The 17167-nt window shown below is 46.6% G+C and overlaps 7 protein-coding genes across 7 annotated transcripts; 4 read left to right on the forward strand and 3 right to left on the reverse strand.

Moving 5' to 3' along the window:
• Window positions 1–74: 74 nt before the first annotated feature.
• Window positions 75–3107, reverse strand: F9C07_1799325 (Pfs domain protein). Its single transcript, XM_041286777.2, has one exon. It carries the CDS (start codon window positions 2750–2752, stop codon window positions 881–883), a length of 1872 nt encoding a protein of 623 aa, XP_041148918.1. The 5' UTR covers window positions 2753–3107; the 3' UTR covers window positions 75–880.
• A 2042-nt stretch (window positions 3108–5149) lies between these two features.
• F9C07_11922 (S-adenosyl-L-methionine-dependent methyltransferase) lies at window positions 5150–6417 on the forward strand (the record flags this gene model as incomplete). The annotated part of the gene is made up of 4 exons (XM_041293726.2): window positions 5150–5175; window positions 5314–5393; window positions 5459–5620; window positions 5714–6417. The coding sequence occupies 4 exons, from the start codon at window positions 5150–5152 to the stop codon at window positions 6415–6417; spliced, it is 972 nt and encodes a 323-aa protein (XP_041148917.2).
• Window positions 6418–7822: 1405 nt separating this feature from the next.
• Window positions 7823–9928, forward strand: F9C07_2286476 (uncharacterized protein). The gene is made up of 3 exons (XM_041293725.2): window positions 7823–8598; window positions 8656–8743; window positions 8827–9928. Exons 1-3 carry the CDS (start codon window positions 7928–7930, stop codon window positions 9613–9615), a joined length of 1548 nt encoding a protein of 515 aa, XP_041148916.1. The 5' UTR covers window positions 7823–7927; the 3' UTR covers window positions 9616–9928.
• Window positions 9929–10460: 532 nt separating this feature from the next.
• Window positions 10461–11278, forward strand: F9C07_11920 (kinetochore Sim4 complex subunit Fta2; the record flags this gene model as incomplete). Its single annotated transcript, XM_041293724.1, has 2 exons — window positions 10461–10721; window positions 10775–11278. 2 exons carry the CDS (start codon window positions 10461–10463, stop codon window positions 11276–11278), a joined length of 765 nt encoding a protein of 254 aa, XP_041148915.1.
• Window positions 11279–11373: 95 nt separating this feature from the next.
• Window positions 11374–12248, reverse strand: F9C07_11919 (uncharacterized protein; the record flags this gene model as incomplete). Its single annotated transcript, XM_071507728.1, has 2 exons — window positions 11374–11667; window positions 12177–12248. 2 exons carry the CDS (start codon window positions 12246–12248, stop codon window positions 11374–11376), a joined length of 366 nt encoding a protein of 121 aa, XP_071367913.1.
• Window positions 12249–13586: 1338 nt separating this feature from the next.
• F9C07_2286478 (P-loop containing nucleoside triphosphate hydrolase protein) lies at window positions 13587–14875 on the forward strand. Its single transcript, XM_041286782.2, has 2 exons — window positions 13587–13848; window positions 13900–14875. Exons 1-2 carry the CDS (start codon window positions 13761–13763, stop codon window positions 14634–14636), a joined length of 825 nt encoding a protein of 274 aa, XP_041148913.1. The 5' UTR covers window positions 13587–13760; the 3' UTR covers window positions 14637–14875.
• Window positions 14876–16659: 1784 nt separating this feature from the next.
• F9C07_2170631 (uncharacterized protein) lies at window positions 16660–16991 on the reverse strand. Its single transcript, XM_071509353.1, has one exon. The coding sequence runs from the start codon at window positions 16983–16985 to the stop codon at window positions 16743–16745; it is 243 nt and encodes an 80-aa protein (XP_071367914.1). The 5' UTR covers window positions 16986–16991; the 3' UTR covers window positions 16660–16742.
• Between the last annotated feature and the right edge of the window lie 176 nt (window positions 16992–17167).

Consider the following 17167-nt stretch of genomic DNA (forward strand, 5'->3'; position numbering starts at 1 on the left):
TCACTGATCAGCGCCTTCGTCCCACGAGGAAGGTTTACGCATGGTGGTGGCTCTAGTTGCCCTTTTTAGAGCTTTGGGAGGGCTTGGATTTTGTCATATTGCTTTTCTGCAGGATGTATCTAGGTGTTTTCTGCGTGGTTTGTATGTAGTGGTGGGCACGAGATGCCTTTTTTTGTGTGGGGTAGTACTAGTATTGACTCTAGATCTTTCCTTTTCTTCGAGAATTCTTTTAGAATATGAAATCTTGTGACTTCCCTTCTCTTTAAAGTTATAATTTCCCTTCTGGTGGTAGTGTCTGGTACATCGGTGATGGAGTCGCTGTCGTCGTGAGACCTGGCCAGTCCCGTGAGGTACCACGTGGTTGATAGAAAAGTGTAACAAAATGGAAAAAACGATTGAGGAGAAAGTGAGCGACACTAGAGACTTTCCCAGAAGTTACAGGATGAGCGTGGAAGAAGTAGAAGTCGCAGATGAGCGAAGCAAAAGGATAAGGTATGAGTGAGTGGAGCGACAAGAAGCGCCTCGGCGACAACTATCACGACTTGTCAGGCACCAGGAAGAGAGAAAGACCAACCATGTCAATGTAGAGATAGTAGGGCGTAGATTTAGACAGGTGTGGTGCTAAGACAGTTGAAAAATGGCGTCAAATGTTGTCGTATATTGAGTGAGTTGAAGTTACCCATTCATTGTTTAGTCAAACTAGTCAGTAATACTCCGATCATCCACACCTGAACATAATCAAAGCCTCCAAGTCTTAGATAAGCTGCTCCCCATTACAGTGGCAGCGAGACCACATCAGTCCCTAAGGAATAGGGGTCTATTAGTAGGTACGTATAGCTTGACGGTTTAGGTATATAGTTAAATAAGGTTCTATACTCTTTTATGCCTCTACGGCCGTTGGTGTGATCTCAACCTGTCTAGCAGGTGTCATGGAGATAAACTCTTTAGCGTATGCGGCAGCGGTGGCTGCAGCATACTCTTGCCAGTCATTGTTCTTGTGAGAATCAGCATAGTCGCAAATTCCACGAATGACTAGACATGGAAAATTATCCATTAGACCGGCTGCCTCCATCTCGAAGCATAAGATTCCCTGTTGTTGAGCAATCCTGTCCCGGGTTTGGCCATGCTTTATAACTTGATTTCCGGACGCAATTGTACCGTAATGAACTACCGGAGTGCTTTGCATTCGAACCTTGCGGTCCACAGTCTGGGCTGGGTCACAGTTTTTACAGGTAGGATTTGGTCCTTCATGATCGTAATCAGCTCGGAAAAGGTAATCTCGTTCCTGGCCAGGGTAGGTAAAGTTCTGCATTCGCGGATACGCAGTTACCATTTGGGAAAGGTATTTAAAAATTTTATCACCACGCATCATGTGTTCGGCTTGCATCTTTGCGACTGTTGTCAAGAGAGCCTGTGGGGGTTTATTTAGGGCACCAGTCTGTTCGAATATACCATTCGCGACGGTTTTGCCATAGTCATATTGCACCACTCCCCCTAGCCTCCCGTTTGGCTTGCTAACAACAACATCTCCTAGTCGAATATCGGCTGTACTGCTAGGAACGCCACCGCCAATTCCTACCATCAAGCTGAATCGTATTGATGGAAACGTGGCTAGCATTTGAGTGGCCACGGTTGCCGCAGAAGTTGTTCCATATACTCCAATGGGAAGACAAGCGATCACGATGTTATGGGATCCAATTTTCCCTAATGTATAATTGTTATAGTCATTCGAGGGAGTGGGCAGGGTCTCATGTATTTCGTCGAGCATCGCACTTGCTGCTGCCATTTCGAGGGATAAAGCACAGATCCAGCCGATTGTATACTCCTCAGACTCTTTAGGTGTTGTTCGATTTGCGAGTGGCGCTGTTTTTGTTGCCTTGTCGCAACTACTCTTCAGTTCTTCCGGTCTCAGCCCCTTATCTAATTTGGATATTGGTCTGAAACTTTGAACCAGAAGTGCTGTCATATCTTTATTCAGTTGTCTTGCCCTCTCATCCAATGGAGTTTGCTCGTGCGCAGATGGCGAAACTCGGACACAGAGGGTTCTGGTGGATGAATCCATCGAAGAGGGGAACTTAAACCAACCGCGGTCTCCGTGAAGCTGGCCCTCGATGCGAACGGTGATGAAAAAGGGGTCTAAGTCATGCTGTAGAACGAGTGCGACTCGGACTTGGCCACGATGCAGAAGTGGCTGGTGCTGTGAATCTGCTTCTTTTATGATCCATTCGACCCGACGATGGAGGCCACTGTTATCTCCCTCTACTGGCCAAGTGTACGCTTGCAAGGACCACTGCGTACCGGTGTCTTGGTGAGATCCGGGTCTCTTACTTGCTTTGAGTTTAGCGTTCAATGCAGTAGACCCGAGGACAACGGGCTCAACCAAATCGTTTCCTGCGATGCCCCGAGGACCGAAATATTCTGTGAGAACCGGCCCCAAATTTGAAAGATTGATTGGTTCTTGGCTTGCAGGTGCCATCTTCTCAAAGGTGAGCTCGACATTTGCGTTTGCGAGCTTGCAATCCGATGGCTGGCTGAACTGCAGTTGAAGATATAGCAACCAAGCGGGTGCACCGGCTACCTTCTGAAGAATCCCCCATTGGGAATCCGGCATAAACGAGCAGTCAATCTTGATCGTTCCCAGCTGCCTGTATCCCAGGCTCTGGCTGTGGGTCTCTAAGAGGTCTCTATGATTTTGACTCTGTTCTCGATTTACTGGCCGCTGGAAAAGACGTTTTGAGTAGCGACTCCACATGGTAAAAACTAAGTTAATTAGACCAGATACCTCCGAGACGTTGCTCAACTTGAGGTCCTTGTCGAGAAGTTTAAATTGGTGGTTCCAAATTGTGTGTGCACCTTATATGTGTTCACTAACAGAATCCAATCATCAAAGCGGGGTGGTTTCAGCCTTGCAGGTCAGCGGGGTACCTTCATTTTCCGCCAACTGCACAAGACTGGCTGCACCCTTTCTACCATCCCTCTACCCTTCTACTCAGTATCAGTACTACATGGTGATACTTTCTGGTCCATTCAATGGAAGAGTATGTCGTCGCATCCCGCCCGTAATGTTCTGCAGCCAACGGGGACTACCTTACCCTTGGAGCTGGAGTTGGAAGAGGATATTGAAAAAGAAATCCACCACTTTGTTCAACTCACTCGCATGGGCCACTACACTGATGCTCAGAAGTTCTTTGATAACACCCTTGGAAAACATGATCATTTGTTCCCGGTCGTCGCGGAGTATGCGGATATGCTGCTGGAGCAAGGTCGCTACAGACACGCCGCGGAGTTTTTGAACGAACATATTCGGGCAAAAGAGGAAATCTTCGACCCCGATGAGATGCAGCTTCTAAAAATCATGAAGGCATTGGCGGAAATCTACTCAAAAGGTGCGTTAAGATCAGCCTTGGTAGAGGCTAAGAGAGCATGGTCACTTCTCGACTTAGAGGGCAAACAGAGATTGGAAGATCTCAATGAAGTACAGGCTAGTTAAAACGACGCTCTATTTTGTAGTTCAAATAGGTAGACTCAATAGCTGACTCGAGGTTAGATCCATATCTACGAGATTTACATTAATATTATTGTATTCGGCTCTCGAACATCCCAATGGGTGGATGAAAGCTGGATGCGTTGTCCTTTGCTGCGGTCAACTACCAAAAGTGAAAACGGATTTGTTCAGTGGTTTGGCATCTTGAAAGAAGGCGGTTTATTGTGGGAAGCATCAAGGATTATGCGCGCCCTCCTCCCAATTATGCCAAGCCTGCCAGCGGGCGATTTAGAGGAGCTGTTCGACATTACCTGGGATGATTCAATAGGGCTTTCCGTGGCTGAACAATGGGCTTCACTGATGATGATCCTTCACCAAGCCCATTTCCTGTTAGATGCCGCTCTCCTAGCGGGTCTCTTGGGCGATAGCAGACATGCAGTGAACCAGATCTACGCAGTTGGTAGGGCTAGGCTTGAAGTTGCGGAACAAAACTGGAATATGTTGCCAATTGATCACGATGTGGTGCCGTCAAATCTACATTTAGCTCTTGAGACAGTCAGCTTCGAGACCGCCAGATGTTGTTTATCTTCTCGGTCAGCGGACTCTGATCTGTTGTATGCCTTATCGATTCTTCTATCGGAAGCAAACCTTCACCATGACCTACGAAATCAGACACTCGCTCGCCTTTACATCCTTTTAAGTAATGAGCAGTCTGCGATGGATTGGCGTGACCTTTACAGCATTTTAGAGTTGCAGGCAGTCGACTGTGGCAACGTGGTTGACTATGTGCATATTTGGGACCTGTTCACAGCCTGGGCTCTACACTCCGAAGGACTGTCTCGATATCCTTTAGGGTCTGACAGGTTTACATTATTGTTGTCTCAAAAAGCCTCTCGACCATTCCCAGGTCCAGAATGGATAAATCTGCTTCAGGATCGGAATCCATTTTCGCAGCCGTTTATTCTCCTTGGACCAAGCTCCAAAGAAAGTTTGGCTTTCGATCCATCACTGCATGACTATCCTTTGCGGTTTGACATACCATTTTATGGCTTCTCGCCCAGTCTGTTTCACCAACAGCGATCTTTGTGGACTAGTGAGGAAACTGAGGCGTCCATCCATGTGGTGAAAACCCTGATCGGACATCTCAACGCTATGAAAATTGTACATCCTGACGAAGGCGAGCACAATCAAGTTCTATATTCCGAGCCCCTGAAACAGTCTAGGATAACAATTCAAAGGAACAAACTACTCACGCTGTCTGACTATTTTGCGGGTGATATAGAGGCACGTTATCTAGCGGATCAGACAAACGAGGGCAAGCATAACGCTGCTTCATTGGCACTTCTAAGCCTAGAAGACAATGATGAGCAGACTTTAATGTCAGAGGACTCCGACACTCTAACCAGTAAAGTCAGCCTGGAAGATCCATCTGATTCCCCGATTTCCACGTACTCAGGCCTATTCTCAGCCGCTTCCCCAAAAGTCTCAATGTCTCCCATGTCAAGGATGGCTTTAAGATCTGATGTAAGAATTTCCCTTAGCTTTAGATGTCTAACTATTTTATGGAAGTTACTACACTTTCCACGGCCCTTGTCAAGACTGGCCCATCTTTGCTTTTCTCGCTATTTATACTTTCCCATATCAACCGAGCCGTGCTGACATTATATGTCAAAGAGCCCTAAGCAACCTTAGTAAGTTACCAACCTATCAGTTTCTATCCTTTCCCATCTATCTCCCCTCCTTTCACCACCATTTGTGCGTTCTTTAAGGCTTTCAGCTCTTTTGAGGAATGCCTGCCATTGTCTTTGTTACTGAAGAAAATTTGATAGTGACACGCAGTCATTGACTGAGACTGTGATGGACTATCCATTTCAATACGGAAGACGATATCATAAATACCATGAGGGCGGTATGTTCGTGTACACTCTAGGTCATTCAGATTCAAAGTAGCCTCTGACTTTCCTGCCATGCCAGCGTACGTTTTCCCAAATGATGAGAAGGAGTCAGTTCGCCTGAATATGCAGCACCACATGTTCAAGCTAGTTAATAATGGACGGCTATATTTTGCTCCGCTACAAGACCCTAGGAAGATGCTTGATATTGGTACTGGTACCGGGATATGGCCGATAGAAATGGGTACGCATTTTGCCCACTTGCTGGTTTATCACTCACCCAACTCATTCTGACCTTGTTTCCTGCAACCACGTTCTCACTGTTGTTATCTTTCAGCTGCTCTATTCCCCAATGCCGAGATTACAGGTACCGATCTTTCGCCCATTCAACCGACTGTAGTCCCTGAGAATGTCCATTTCCTGGTTGATGATGCGGCTGAGGAGGAGTGGCTCTGGCACCACGACTACTTTGACTATATTCGTCTCGCCCACTTAACGGGAGGAATACCTTCATCTGAAGAGCTCCTACGAAAGTCTTTACAGCATTTGAAGCCCGGCGGCTGGCTCGAATGTCACGAAATGGACCCTAAGCCCATGTGTGATGATGGCACGATGCCCCCGGAAGCTGAAGAGGGCGGTCTTAGTGCATTCGCTCTCCACGACTGGTGGAGAGCTCAACATCAATCGGGCCAGTTTACCAATCCACCAAGGCAGTTCCGAATTGCGCCTCGAATAGAGCGATCCATGATAGAGTCGGGATTTGTCGACATCCAGCAACGGATTAAAAAAGTTCCAACGAATCCGTGGCCTTCTGATCCCGAGATGAAGGAGATTGGCTTCCACAGTGAGAGAAACTGGCTAGAGGCTTTATCCGGATGGTCATATAAGCCGCTTACATCCCTCGGGTGGACGAGGCCAGAAATCGAAGTCTTTCTCGTCAATGTGCGGAAGGCTATTCGGAATCGGGATGTCCACTGCTACACGAATTATCATGTGGTGATAGGCAGGAAGCCATTCCCTGATGAGAAAGAAGCATTATAAGGATTTCCTCTCGCGTGACCTCGTTCTTTCACTTAGTCGCTCTGACTTTTACTTGCATTAGAATATTGTTATGATACCACTGGCGGGACAAATTGTCCTTCTCACGTTTACAATCCATACAGTAAATACATACAACTCGATGCGAACAATAAATCAACTTATATTCACAGAGCAACTATATTATTTATGACGGGCACAGCGAGGACCTGTAAAGTCCCTGTCTCTGTTAGCTTTATCACTTCTGACATAGTGTTCCAAAGATATCGGTCAAGGTATAGAATGGAACCAACCAATCTGATGCCGAATTCTAGATATACAAAGGTACGTGAAGTCAAGTATGCCCAAGTCAATATTTTGAGTATCTACATACATGTCGAGCTGAAATGCTTATATAGATATCTACTCATTAATCATGATATACTGAATCATAAGAAAATATATCAACTCTATCGCAATCCTTAGATTTGAGGGATATATATCTTTCTGGGAACCGAAGGGAAGGATAGGGTTGAGAATCACAATATACAATACTACAGCACCGGTGCACAGAATAGGACGCGAATAACACGTGAACCTTAACATATATATCTCCTCAGCAACAGAATACCATATAAAAATGACACAATCTTGGTTTATCTTAGCCCAGCACCCTCTTCTCCGATACTATCTGAACTGCAGCCGCCCGCCAAGGTGTCGTACCTCCCACTCACCTAAATGGGCTAACCATGAGAACAATAAGCCTCGCAAAGGTATGGACTGAGCGAGCACCCAAAGACCCCCAAAGTCGGGCAAGAGGATACTAAGTCTGCTTTTGGACAATACCCATCATATGTGCCCAAAAGCACTTTGCGGGAAAGGATCGCCCGGGGAACCACAACGGATCGGCCCATCCGTTAATTCCCTAAACCTTTCATTCGCGGTGGCCGGTGATAAAAGAGCCCAATCAGCAAGATGTCGGAGTAAACCTAAACTAAGCGCTCATCTTTCGTAGGATCATGGAGGGAGGCTACTGTGGTAGTTCATGTAGTAGTTCAAGTGCGCGGTGCAGCACACGAAGCCACGTAGTATCTGCTTCTGTGCGATTGGCCGCCTGCAGGCAATACATGACTCGCGTGTGCACCAAGGGATCCGTGCGTCTTCGCTTCACTGGCTGTGCAGTATGGGAAAAGGAAGCCTCGTGAGCCTTGTTCTTAGACCACCATCTTAGACAGCCGCACATCCAACGAGCAGATAAGGGTTGACTGAATCATGCCGTACCTTCTGGAATGGCCACGGAGGTTCTGCCACGTCGGCAGTGTGGGATATCGAGTGAGGCGGAAGTGAGGAAGGGTTTGGGGCATCGAGGCACCCCTTGACCAGGAAAGCAACAGGACTTAAATTAACCCTGTGCGTAGATGTGGAGGTAGGTGTGTCTACGGCCTCACATCTTTGAGCGAGTACGTTGGAATGAAACTTCAAGTGCTGTTATCTATTGGCTTCTTTCGACTTCTCTTTGGATTTGTTAACCAATATGCCTCCTACAAGCGTCACCCCGCCATCTACACCCTCACCCAATTCCCTTGACCAACATGTCGTGAGAGCGATTTTTACTCAGCTCAAGACGGTAGCCTCGACTACGGGATTCGATGCCATTCTAGAGGTTTACGATGAAAACAACAAGTTATTGGGCCAGTTGAATTCCAAGGACGAGTACATTGCAAGCCTCAAGAATGAGATAAACGATGAAAAAGAGAGGAAACGCATAGCGCTGGATGAAACGTTCAAGGTTAATGAAGAAGAGAGGACCAGGCATAAAGAAACAAAAGGTGTCGTGCAGACACTTCGAACGGTCATCAGTGAGAAGGATACATGTATTTCCGAGCGGAATAAGAAGGTAGATGAACTTGGGAAACAGGTGAAGAAGCTTCAATCCGACAATGCAAAGGAAAGGGAAAAGGTGGCACTGGCTCAAAAGGAAATCAACGGTTTGCAGCAAAGCATCCAAGACAAAGAAATTACCATTGACAAGATGAAAAAGGCGGGGGCAGACTTGAAAGACAAACTCGCCTCTGCCAAGCAAAGGGTCAAGGAACTGGAAAACGAGGCTCTGGGTCTCAAAGGATCGCTCGCAACAACCCAAGCTAGCCTCGAAAAATTGGAGGGTTATGCTACTAGATACAGTGACATAACTGAAGATTCAGCGTGAGTGTGCATCCTCTATGGGACCATAGCTTCACCCAACACTCTAACGCCATGTAGAATTGAGAGCATGCTCAAGTTTTGGGACTATGCTAAAACCGAAATATTTGCCATGTTGGAAACCGACCTTTCTAATGACACTCTTAGGGTAAGTAGCTGGCATAGTACAACCGTCCCACAATTAGAGAAGGGAAAGGAAGACTGACATAGCCCAATGGGCTGAAACGGTAGAATAATTCAGTATGGGAGAAGCTTCGACAATGTGAACTGGCACGAGACCACCAACTGCCTCTTCCATGTTCCAACACACTGGCGGCGAAGCAAATGAGGCTTGCTCTCATCTTGGCTATCCTCGCCAGAGAGATTAATACGCATATCTTCCTCCCAATATACATCGCACCCGTCGATAACCAATATAACCAATTTCGAAAGGTTCTCGCCAACCAGGCATCTATCGATAGCGAGAAAGAGTCATTCTGTCGATCCATTCTCCTGTCGCTAGATCCAACAACCCAAGACAGGATATGCAGGGTGGGTATTCAAACTGTGGTGAAGAATGTGTTAGAATATCTGGATGAGTTACTCCCAGAAGACCGACGCCTCGCTTTCCATAAAACTCTGGAAGAGGTTGTGCAGGAGGCAGCGAAGATCTGGAAACCGATTCAGGGCAGCAAACGCAGATACGAGCCAGACTTTGACCCGCCGACTGCTGATGATGATTGCGAAGCCTTTACGTTTCCCGTTACCGATAACACTAACACAGAGAAAGGCGCTAAGCCAAAGCACACCAAAAAGATTGCTTTGACTGTGTTCCCCCGATTGTCCATCATAGAAAATAACATGAGCACCGCATACACTACTATTACACAACTAAGCAATTCACAATACGAGTGGATGGCTGCGGAAAGTGAGATGGACAAAGAACCCGCTAGTCCTACTATTGGACGGATCCCCTGGCGAAGGAAATCGAATAATCCAAAGAGTTTATCTCTTCCCAATGGCGGCTCAAAGAAGACATAAGACACTTGGGTTATATATGGCTAAGAAGTGAGCCTTAAGTAATTGGCGGGTTCTGGGAGTTTGACACATAATTAGTAGGTCCTAAATTGCGTTAATGACATGCACGTTTGCGTTCAAATTTAGTTTTATGTCCGATGCATGAACACATAGAAACCAAGTTGATGTTGATTCCGGGAGGATCAGAATATGCATTATAACCCCGCCCCCCAAAATCCTTGATTTATTATATCCTTGAGATATTACCCCACTGTCCTTCTGTGAACTATTAGTAGTTTGGAGGATTTGCGAGTAAAGGTCCTTGTCTCCTTTCCTCCGCAGCTTCCCACCAGGGAACACTGCTTTGCGTAGGTCCAGGATACATGGGATCAACGATTTATAGTAATCCATGAAGCCGTCCTGGACAGTGCGCTCAAAAATGGTTTCATCAGAGACTATTCCCAGCTTCTCATAAGCAAGTTCTTCTGTATCAAGGTAGTTCCATCTTTTATACTTAGTGTTCGCTTTACTAGAGTTCCCATGGATACAGAACCAGAAGAGAACTCAGAAAAAGGATCCTAAATCATGCGAGAATCAATGTTTCCCACCGAAGAGTAATCCAATGGCCATCAATGCTCTTGTCCCTGTTTTGCCTTTTGCCTTTTGCTCCAGAAGATGATTCTTTTTGTCTTGGCCGATGGGCCACGTGACATGGAAGAACGTTGTTACTCTTTAACTTGTTTAGGGCGGGTTCTGTATATCTATCGCGTTGACAACAACTCTTATCCCTTCCGTAGCTCACTGGCTAACATTATTGGTTCTTCACCAGCACCGCGTTTTACAATACTACAGTTCAACTTTTGTTGATTATGGCAGAAGTCCAACAGGACGAACAGGACCCACAGTACCAATTTTTCCTCTATCTTTTCTTGTCGGAAGAAGCTTTAGAGGTCCAAGTCACCAACGACTCCTCTATTACCAATGTTGATGAAGTAGTGAGGCAAGACCCCATGTTAAAGCGATTCGTCGGTTACAAAGATGATATTACCAAACCCAGATTTATCGACATGGGCCGACAGGGCTTTGTCTTCCGGTTCAAGTACAGGGAACAAGACCTCTGCCTGAAGGTGGTATGTCTATGTCCACACCAAGGCCTAGAAATCTCTAATGATTGGGCGTGCAGTTCTATCCATATAAAGCACCATACAATGTTCACAAGGAAGTAGAAGCTTTCATCAGCCCGTTTGGATGTGAATCGCGTGCATTTGCTCGTCTATGCGACCTGCGCGAAAATGGCCACTGGGCGGTGCGGTGTCATGGATGGATGTACCTAACGGACTCCCAGCTTCAGCAGCTTCGGAGAGTATGTGGACGACGGGTGGGGAATGACCCATATTGGGGTAATGCCCGGTGGGCTATCGTGAAGGACTTTATCGCTGATAAGCCACCGAGCCGCCAAGATGAACAATTCCAAAATATCCTTTCGAATTTTTGCATTCCAAAGCGTGGCGGTATCCTGCCTGACGATGTCAAGAAGGAAAATTATAGAGGGGACCGGATTGTGGATCTGGGATCTACTATTACGTTCCCTTTCTATCGTCGTTATGCCCAGGCAGAGGACTTGGATAGGTTCTTCAAGGAGTTGGACCAATATGAATTACCTGAATGGGACAATTCTAATGAGTGATATCGTGGCCCTCTTTTTGTGGCTTCCGAGATCCAAACTATGATTCCGTCCTTGCAATTAGGTCATGTAAGCCTTGACTTCATCTAAATTCCTATCTACAGCTCTTCCCAGATGACATCTCCATTTGTTCCCAGCACCAGACGAAACCACCGTTGTTTCACACGGCTCCAGAATCGATTTTCATCACTGACGAGGTATCTAGGAAGGGTGGCGTCTTTGAGCGTTACTACCAATCCGGTTCCAGATGGATGCCGTTTGGCCGTGCAGACGTGTTCTACCAAGAGGGAGTGATTGTTGGCGATGGCTGGGTTTTGGGGCACCTCGACTAACTGGGCGCCTCCAGGCACTTGCTGTGTTACGGCTCCATTTGACAAGTGGAGGAAACCACGCTGGATTTGTATACAGCTATACAGGGGATAACTATACTCGGTTTGTAAATGGGTTGAATTCCTCGGTGTAGCAGCAAGCATACATATACCCCAGAGTGCCAACCTGACCGTCAGTTTACCGGATCCCTGTGCTGAATACGGGACATGCACCCGTTGCAGGGGTGCAAAGTCAACATCGGTACTGTCGTCTCTATAGCTAGTACCAGAAAGGGACAGTTGATCGACTTGTGAGCTGAGGGAAGATGAATCGGTAACATCGGATGGATTCCGTATATAGCTCCGCTGTGGAGCCCTTGGCTCCCTTCGAGCGCGGTCGGCGCCTATCCCAGTCCCTATATGCTCTGCGCGGCAGGGGATAATGACCAACTCTCGGCCGGTGATGATTGTCATACCCTTGCTGGGTTTACCCACAGTAAGGGTGTCGTCGACTTGGATTTCGGAGTGCTCTTGCTAATGCCACCTTGTGGGCCTCGATGACATCTAGGGATTGAAGAGGCGCATCCACCTACATTGAAAGTATCTGCGCGTTTCCATGCATGTAACACCAATACGTATTCCGCTTCTTCGTCGTGTTGTTTCATTTATAGCTATAACTGGACACGAGGCGAGGGCAAACGCCTCTCTTGCACGTAGAAAGTGGACAGCGCTACCAGCTATATAGCGCCGCACATGTTTATCCGGCCTCATACAAAGCTGCGGCTCTTGCTTCTTGATGAGGTGTAAACTTCGTGGAGATTGTGGAACTTCGCAACTCTCTGACGGGTATGACATTTTGAGCTTGGTCTCATGCCAACGAGGTGTAGAAAGGAAATTCTGACGGGCTTCAGGCAATCAGCAATGTAATAAAAAGTGTCAATGATAAAGTGAATAGTCAAACAACGTGGTATAATTGACATATACTTTCCAGGAAAGAGGGATGAGGATTAAATTTTCTCCCTGGTTGCATTCACTACATCGTACCGTGAATGACACTACTATGGAATATCTCAAAGACTGCTCTAGCGATTGTCAGCCACAATACCATACTACGTTCAGCATCGTCATCCCTCAAAGTCACGATTGTATGCGTGAAAGGTACCTAACAGCAACTCCACAAGGTCTGTATAAGCTGTTGACGATCGTCTGAGACAAAGCAGCTTACTGTACTCATAGAGATGACGATTCGGACGACATTGCTTCCCTCCTTCCCTAATGCGTCTCACACCGCCTTTCCAGATTTTAGATAGATAGTATGGCAGTAATAGTATCGTTTTTGCCAGCTGTCGCAACGAATCGAGGTCCGTGAATGGGTACCTTTGTAGGCATAATCTAGGCCTGTGGCTAATGAATGCAATCATATCAAATAAATCCCGAATTTTGGCACACCTACTATTCAATCAGTATTCTATCTAGGGACAATCAATCTACTCAAGGGAGTCAAGAGTGGTTCCACTGCGGGATAGGAGTTGGTTGACGTGGTAACTACACTGGATCTTTCACGTTCTTCCATCGAGAATATTCACGCAATTGTCATAGCATTCTAACTAACGAAGTGATGGCGTAGGCTTGGTTACTCTACTGTATGATATACTAGCGGACTCATGCGAGGACGAACCAAAACTCAAAAATGGGCCAGTTTTGAACCCTTATAGCTCGACCAATCTTTGAGGAATTTTGAGTTCAGATTTAAAGGTAGGAGTATCAAAACTATGAAAAGCCGCCAATAAACCAAATTTATTCACATTAGGCTTCGGAATTGTTGACTTTTCCTTCACAATTAGACTCTTTAAGCTAGCCATTTACTGTATGCTTAATTTGAAAGTAGCATAACAAGGACTAGTTGAGTGATATGCATGTAAAACTGGCTATTATTTGAAGATCATTTTCCATCCGGTAAATGATGACGAAATCAAACCTTATTGATGTGATCGACGAACATATATTCCCTCCAAAGTCCACCCACATATTCAACATATACGTTACTGCTCTCGGATATCTCCTTCTTCCCGGCAACAACCCAGCCAACCTCCCGGGATAGACCCTGGAATAAATACCCCCCGATAAGATTCAAATAACCCACCCCGCCCAGCCCAACTCTACTAAAAAACCACAAAATGCCCCGACTGATCGACCGCGAACCCAATACGCGTATAAAACCCATGCGCATCCTCTGCCTGGGTCTAACCCGAACCGGGACAAACTGTAACAACTACCCACGACCATCCAAAACATACCACTAACAAAAAGCCACAGCCCTAGTCGTGGCCCTCCGGAAACTAGGCTACACACCTTACCATGGCTCCGAATGTTTCAAGTCCCCACCACGGGACTTCAACCTCTGGATCGAAGCATTGAAATGTAACTTCTTCAACCCGGACCCCAAGAAAATTCCCCGCTACGGCCGCGAAGAATTCGATCGTCTCATCGGTTCCTACGACGCCGTCCTGGACATCCCGGCCTCAATGTTCTGGGAAGATCTCATCCACGCATACCCAGACGCAAAGATAATCCTCACAACCCGGGACTTCGATTCCTGGTGGGTGTCCATGGACAAGACTCTATTTCGGTTCATCCGGATGCCGTTCTTTCGGTACTGGCAGTATTTCGATCAGAAGGAGGTTGGGCCGCTGTATAGAATGTCTGAGCTGGTCTGGAGGGTTTTTTGTGGGAACTGCTACGAGAAAGAGGTTTGCGAAAAGGCGTTTCAGGAGCATTATCGGAAAGTGAGGGAGGCTGTTCCGGAGGAGAGGAGGTTGGAGTTGAAGGTGGGTAGGGATGGGTGGGATGTGCTGTGTCCGTTTCTGGGGGTCGAGGTTCCTGCGGAAGAGTGGCCGAGGGAGTATCCTGCTAGGGCTCTGAATGAGAATATAGATATGGCTTTTTGGGGGGCTGTTCGGACGATTCTGTTCTGGGTTGGATTTGGGGTGGTGGTTGTTTTGGGTGTGGTTTGGATGGGTGCGTATGCTGGGAGGTATCATGATGAGATTTGATTGTTATATGGAGTAGGATATCAGTTGTATCCGTACCACTGTTCTACCTTAACTCAAGAAATTCAGAGCGATAGTGGGATTTCTGTGGGTTATTAGTTGCCATGTCAGACAAGACAAACCAGAAGTGAGGATTCATATAGAGTTTAACATGATAACATGCAGGTGAGAGGTAAACCGAGCTGCGTTGATGATGTTGGGCCAATAAAGAAGACGAATAGAGATGATTTACGACGGCGAAGGGATATTTTCGAGCCATACACTTACACCATCCGAATCGCATGAAGCCAGGAGGGCTTCTGCCTAGGCGGGATACATGGTGACATGGAATGCAGGTGACTGATTTAAGCCCTAAGCAACTATGTCACTGGGCCAGCCTCAACTGGAGACTATATTAATGGTATATACTCTCCCTTGCTTATAAGTTTACTGTCACCCGAGCTAGTGTGCAATGGTGCATAACCTCAATCAATCAATAGCAACTTTGTAACTATATACTTTGCTCGGCGAGGCACCGTTGCAGAGCGTGGTGTCATGTAAGATGAAGATAAGTAGTCAGTCTGAGCGGCGTTTTTAATTAGAAGCGAACATCAGCGACGGTTACGAGCTGCGGACGAATCAAAGCATTTGACGAGATATTTATATGATATTGCAAATGGACTTCAATGAGTGCATTACTCGCATGGCTCATAGCAGTGCCTTTCGCATTTTTGTTCGTATGATCTTCAGAGTTTGCAAAAGAGGAACTCCACCTCCCACGATGCCAACGTCATCCAGACCAAATGCGTCCCAAGCAGGGAGCTGCCCAAGCTATAGCAAGGCAGACATGAATAAAGACAAAAGACACACTGCCATCCAATACAGAATATATCTAAGCCATAACAGCTTATTGATACCTCCTGCCACGGAACAGCTGCCAATTGAATGTCCGAGAGAAATTTCGACCCAATTTCACAGAATTAGCCAACTAGGCTAGTTAATGTTAACTGAAGGGCTTTTGTGTGAATCTTGCATCGCCTTATGGCCAGCATTAAGTCGGGTGTAGGATCTATCCTGGACAATATACAAGACAAGGCATTTTACAATTATCACTTGTAACCAACACTCTCGTCTTTTCGTCTCCACTTCTCCCTATCTAATCTGGGATGTATAGTCATCTTGCAATGTACAAAAGAGCCCATCCTTGATTACCTTAAGGGAAAACCTGCTTTAAATCAGGCAAACCTCCATGAGTTGGCTATAGTGTCAAACTGTCTATTTTAGTAGCCTCAGCAAGGGCTACACGCTAAGGACGCAACCTACTGGGTAAAGCTACGGGATGCAGCCATGACCAGAACGCAAGAATCTGACTTTCAGAGGATCCAATCGTCATAGTCAATGATTTTGGTGTGCTGGCTGAGGTGAAATGTTACGTCATCCTAGTGACCACCTATGGCATCCTCATAGGGCTTTGCTGGAAGGAAAGTGTTCGCCTGTTGTGGAATTTCAGGACTGAGGATGGGACGGTACGTGGTGGAGATGGAAAGGATTACGACTCGCAGAATGTAGCTGCACACGCAACCTTACACTTCTCATGGGCTTTGGCAGATACGACGGTTCAAATCTTGAAGGCTGGGCAGCTGTACCCGATAATGACCATTAAACCACCATTTGCCACACATACCGGCTCTTCGTCACTATGCTATAACCGAGGCCATGCTCCTTCGTCATATACCTAAAGAACAAAAGCTCCACTGGCCGGACGAGTGCCATTTGGAAGCAGAATGGCCCATTTTACGAGTTTATTGGCCTAGTAAGGTCTTATAATATCTTATCCAAATAGCCGGCTCGAGCAACTATGCTACCGATTGACTTCTTTCCCCAATATGGGAGGGATACTAAGTCACCACGAAGCTTAGATCGAAGGCAGAGGCTCATCCAACAGCCCCTACCAGACCTTAGTAAAGGACCCTGCAGCATTACGATAATAAAATATTGTTCAGGCAATCGACACATTGAGGATTTACACACTTTTGGAGGAGAATGAGGGAAATCACCAGTTCAGAATAATTTTGGACGGGAAACTACTAGCACACTATCAACCTGACCGTAATAAGCCGATTGAGCAAGTCATGGACAAGGGGGATGTCGCTGCGAATTGATTCTCCTCCTCTTCGCGGACACCCTGAGTGGAATCTCGGCGACTATCTTGCTGACATCTTTGACCTTAGCACTATGTCTGCTGTATCGCGCGGTAAACAGCCGGAGGTGCCGGTCGCTCGCATTGATGTTGACTATCTCACCGAGGAGTTCCTCGTACCCGTTGCTTCTGATCAAGAAGATAAGTCGTGCGGTAAGACTCAACCGGGCCATGCAAGTCAAACCGATAGACTATCCTACCATAGTTTGTTGGAATCCAAGAAGACCACTCAACTCTTTCAGTGCCAGAGGGAGGCACATAAAAGAACCGGCCGCTGCACATCACGCGTTAACACCAGGCCCGTCGTCCCCTAGCGGCCTTTCTAATAGATATAATACTATACTCTATACCTTTC

Source organism: Aspergillus flavus, chromosome 6 (assembly GCF_009017415.1).
Source record: "Aspergillus flavus chromosome 6, complete sequence".
Lineage (NCBI taxonomy): Eukaryota > Fungi > Ascomycota > Eurotiomycetes > Eurotiales > Aspergillaceae > Aspergillus > Aspergillus flavus.

Bases quoted from the DNA above. Each gene is read 5' to 3' on its own strand.
- F9C07_1799325 (XM_041286777.2), bottom strand. From the start codon at position 2,752: ATGTGGAGTCGCTACTCAAAACGTCTTTTCCAGCGGCCAGTAAATCGA.
- F9C07_2286476 (XM_041293725.2), top strand. From the start codon at position 7,928: ATGCCTCCTACAAGCGTCACCCCGCCATCTACACCCTCACCCAATTCC. The intron at 8,599-8,655 runs GTGAGTGTGCAT...AACGCCATGTAG, and splicing joins GACATAACTGAAGATTCAGC to AATTGAGAGCATGCTCAAGT. The intron at 8,744-8,826 runs GTAAGTAGCTGG...CTGAAACGGTAG, and splicing joins TTTCTAATGACACTCTTAGG to AATAATTCAGTATGGGAGAA.
- F9C07_2286478 (XM_041286782.2), top strand. From the start codon at position 13,761: ATGCCCCGACTGATCGACCGCGAACCCAATACGCGTATAAAACCCATG. The intron at 13,849-13,899 runs GTAACAACTACC...AAAAAGCCACAG, and splicing joins AACCCGAACCGGGACAAACT to CCCTAGTCGTGGCCCTCCGG.
- F9C07_2170631 (XM_071509353.1), bottom strand. From the start codon at position 16,985: ATGGCCCGGTTGAGTCTTACCGCACGACTTATCTTCTTGATCAGAAGC.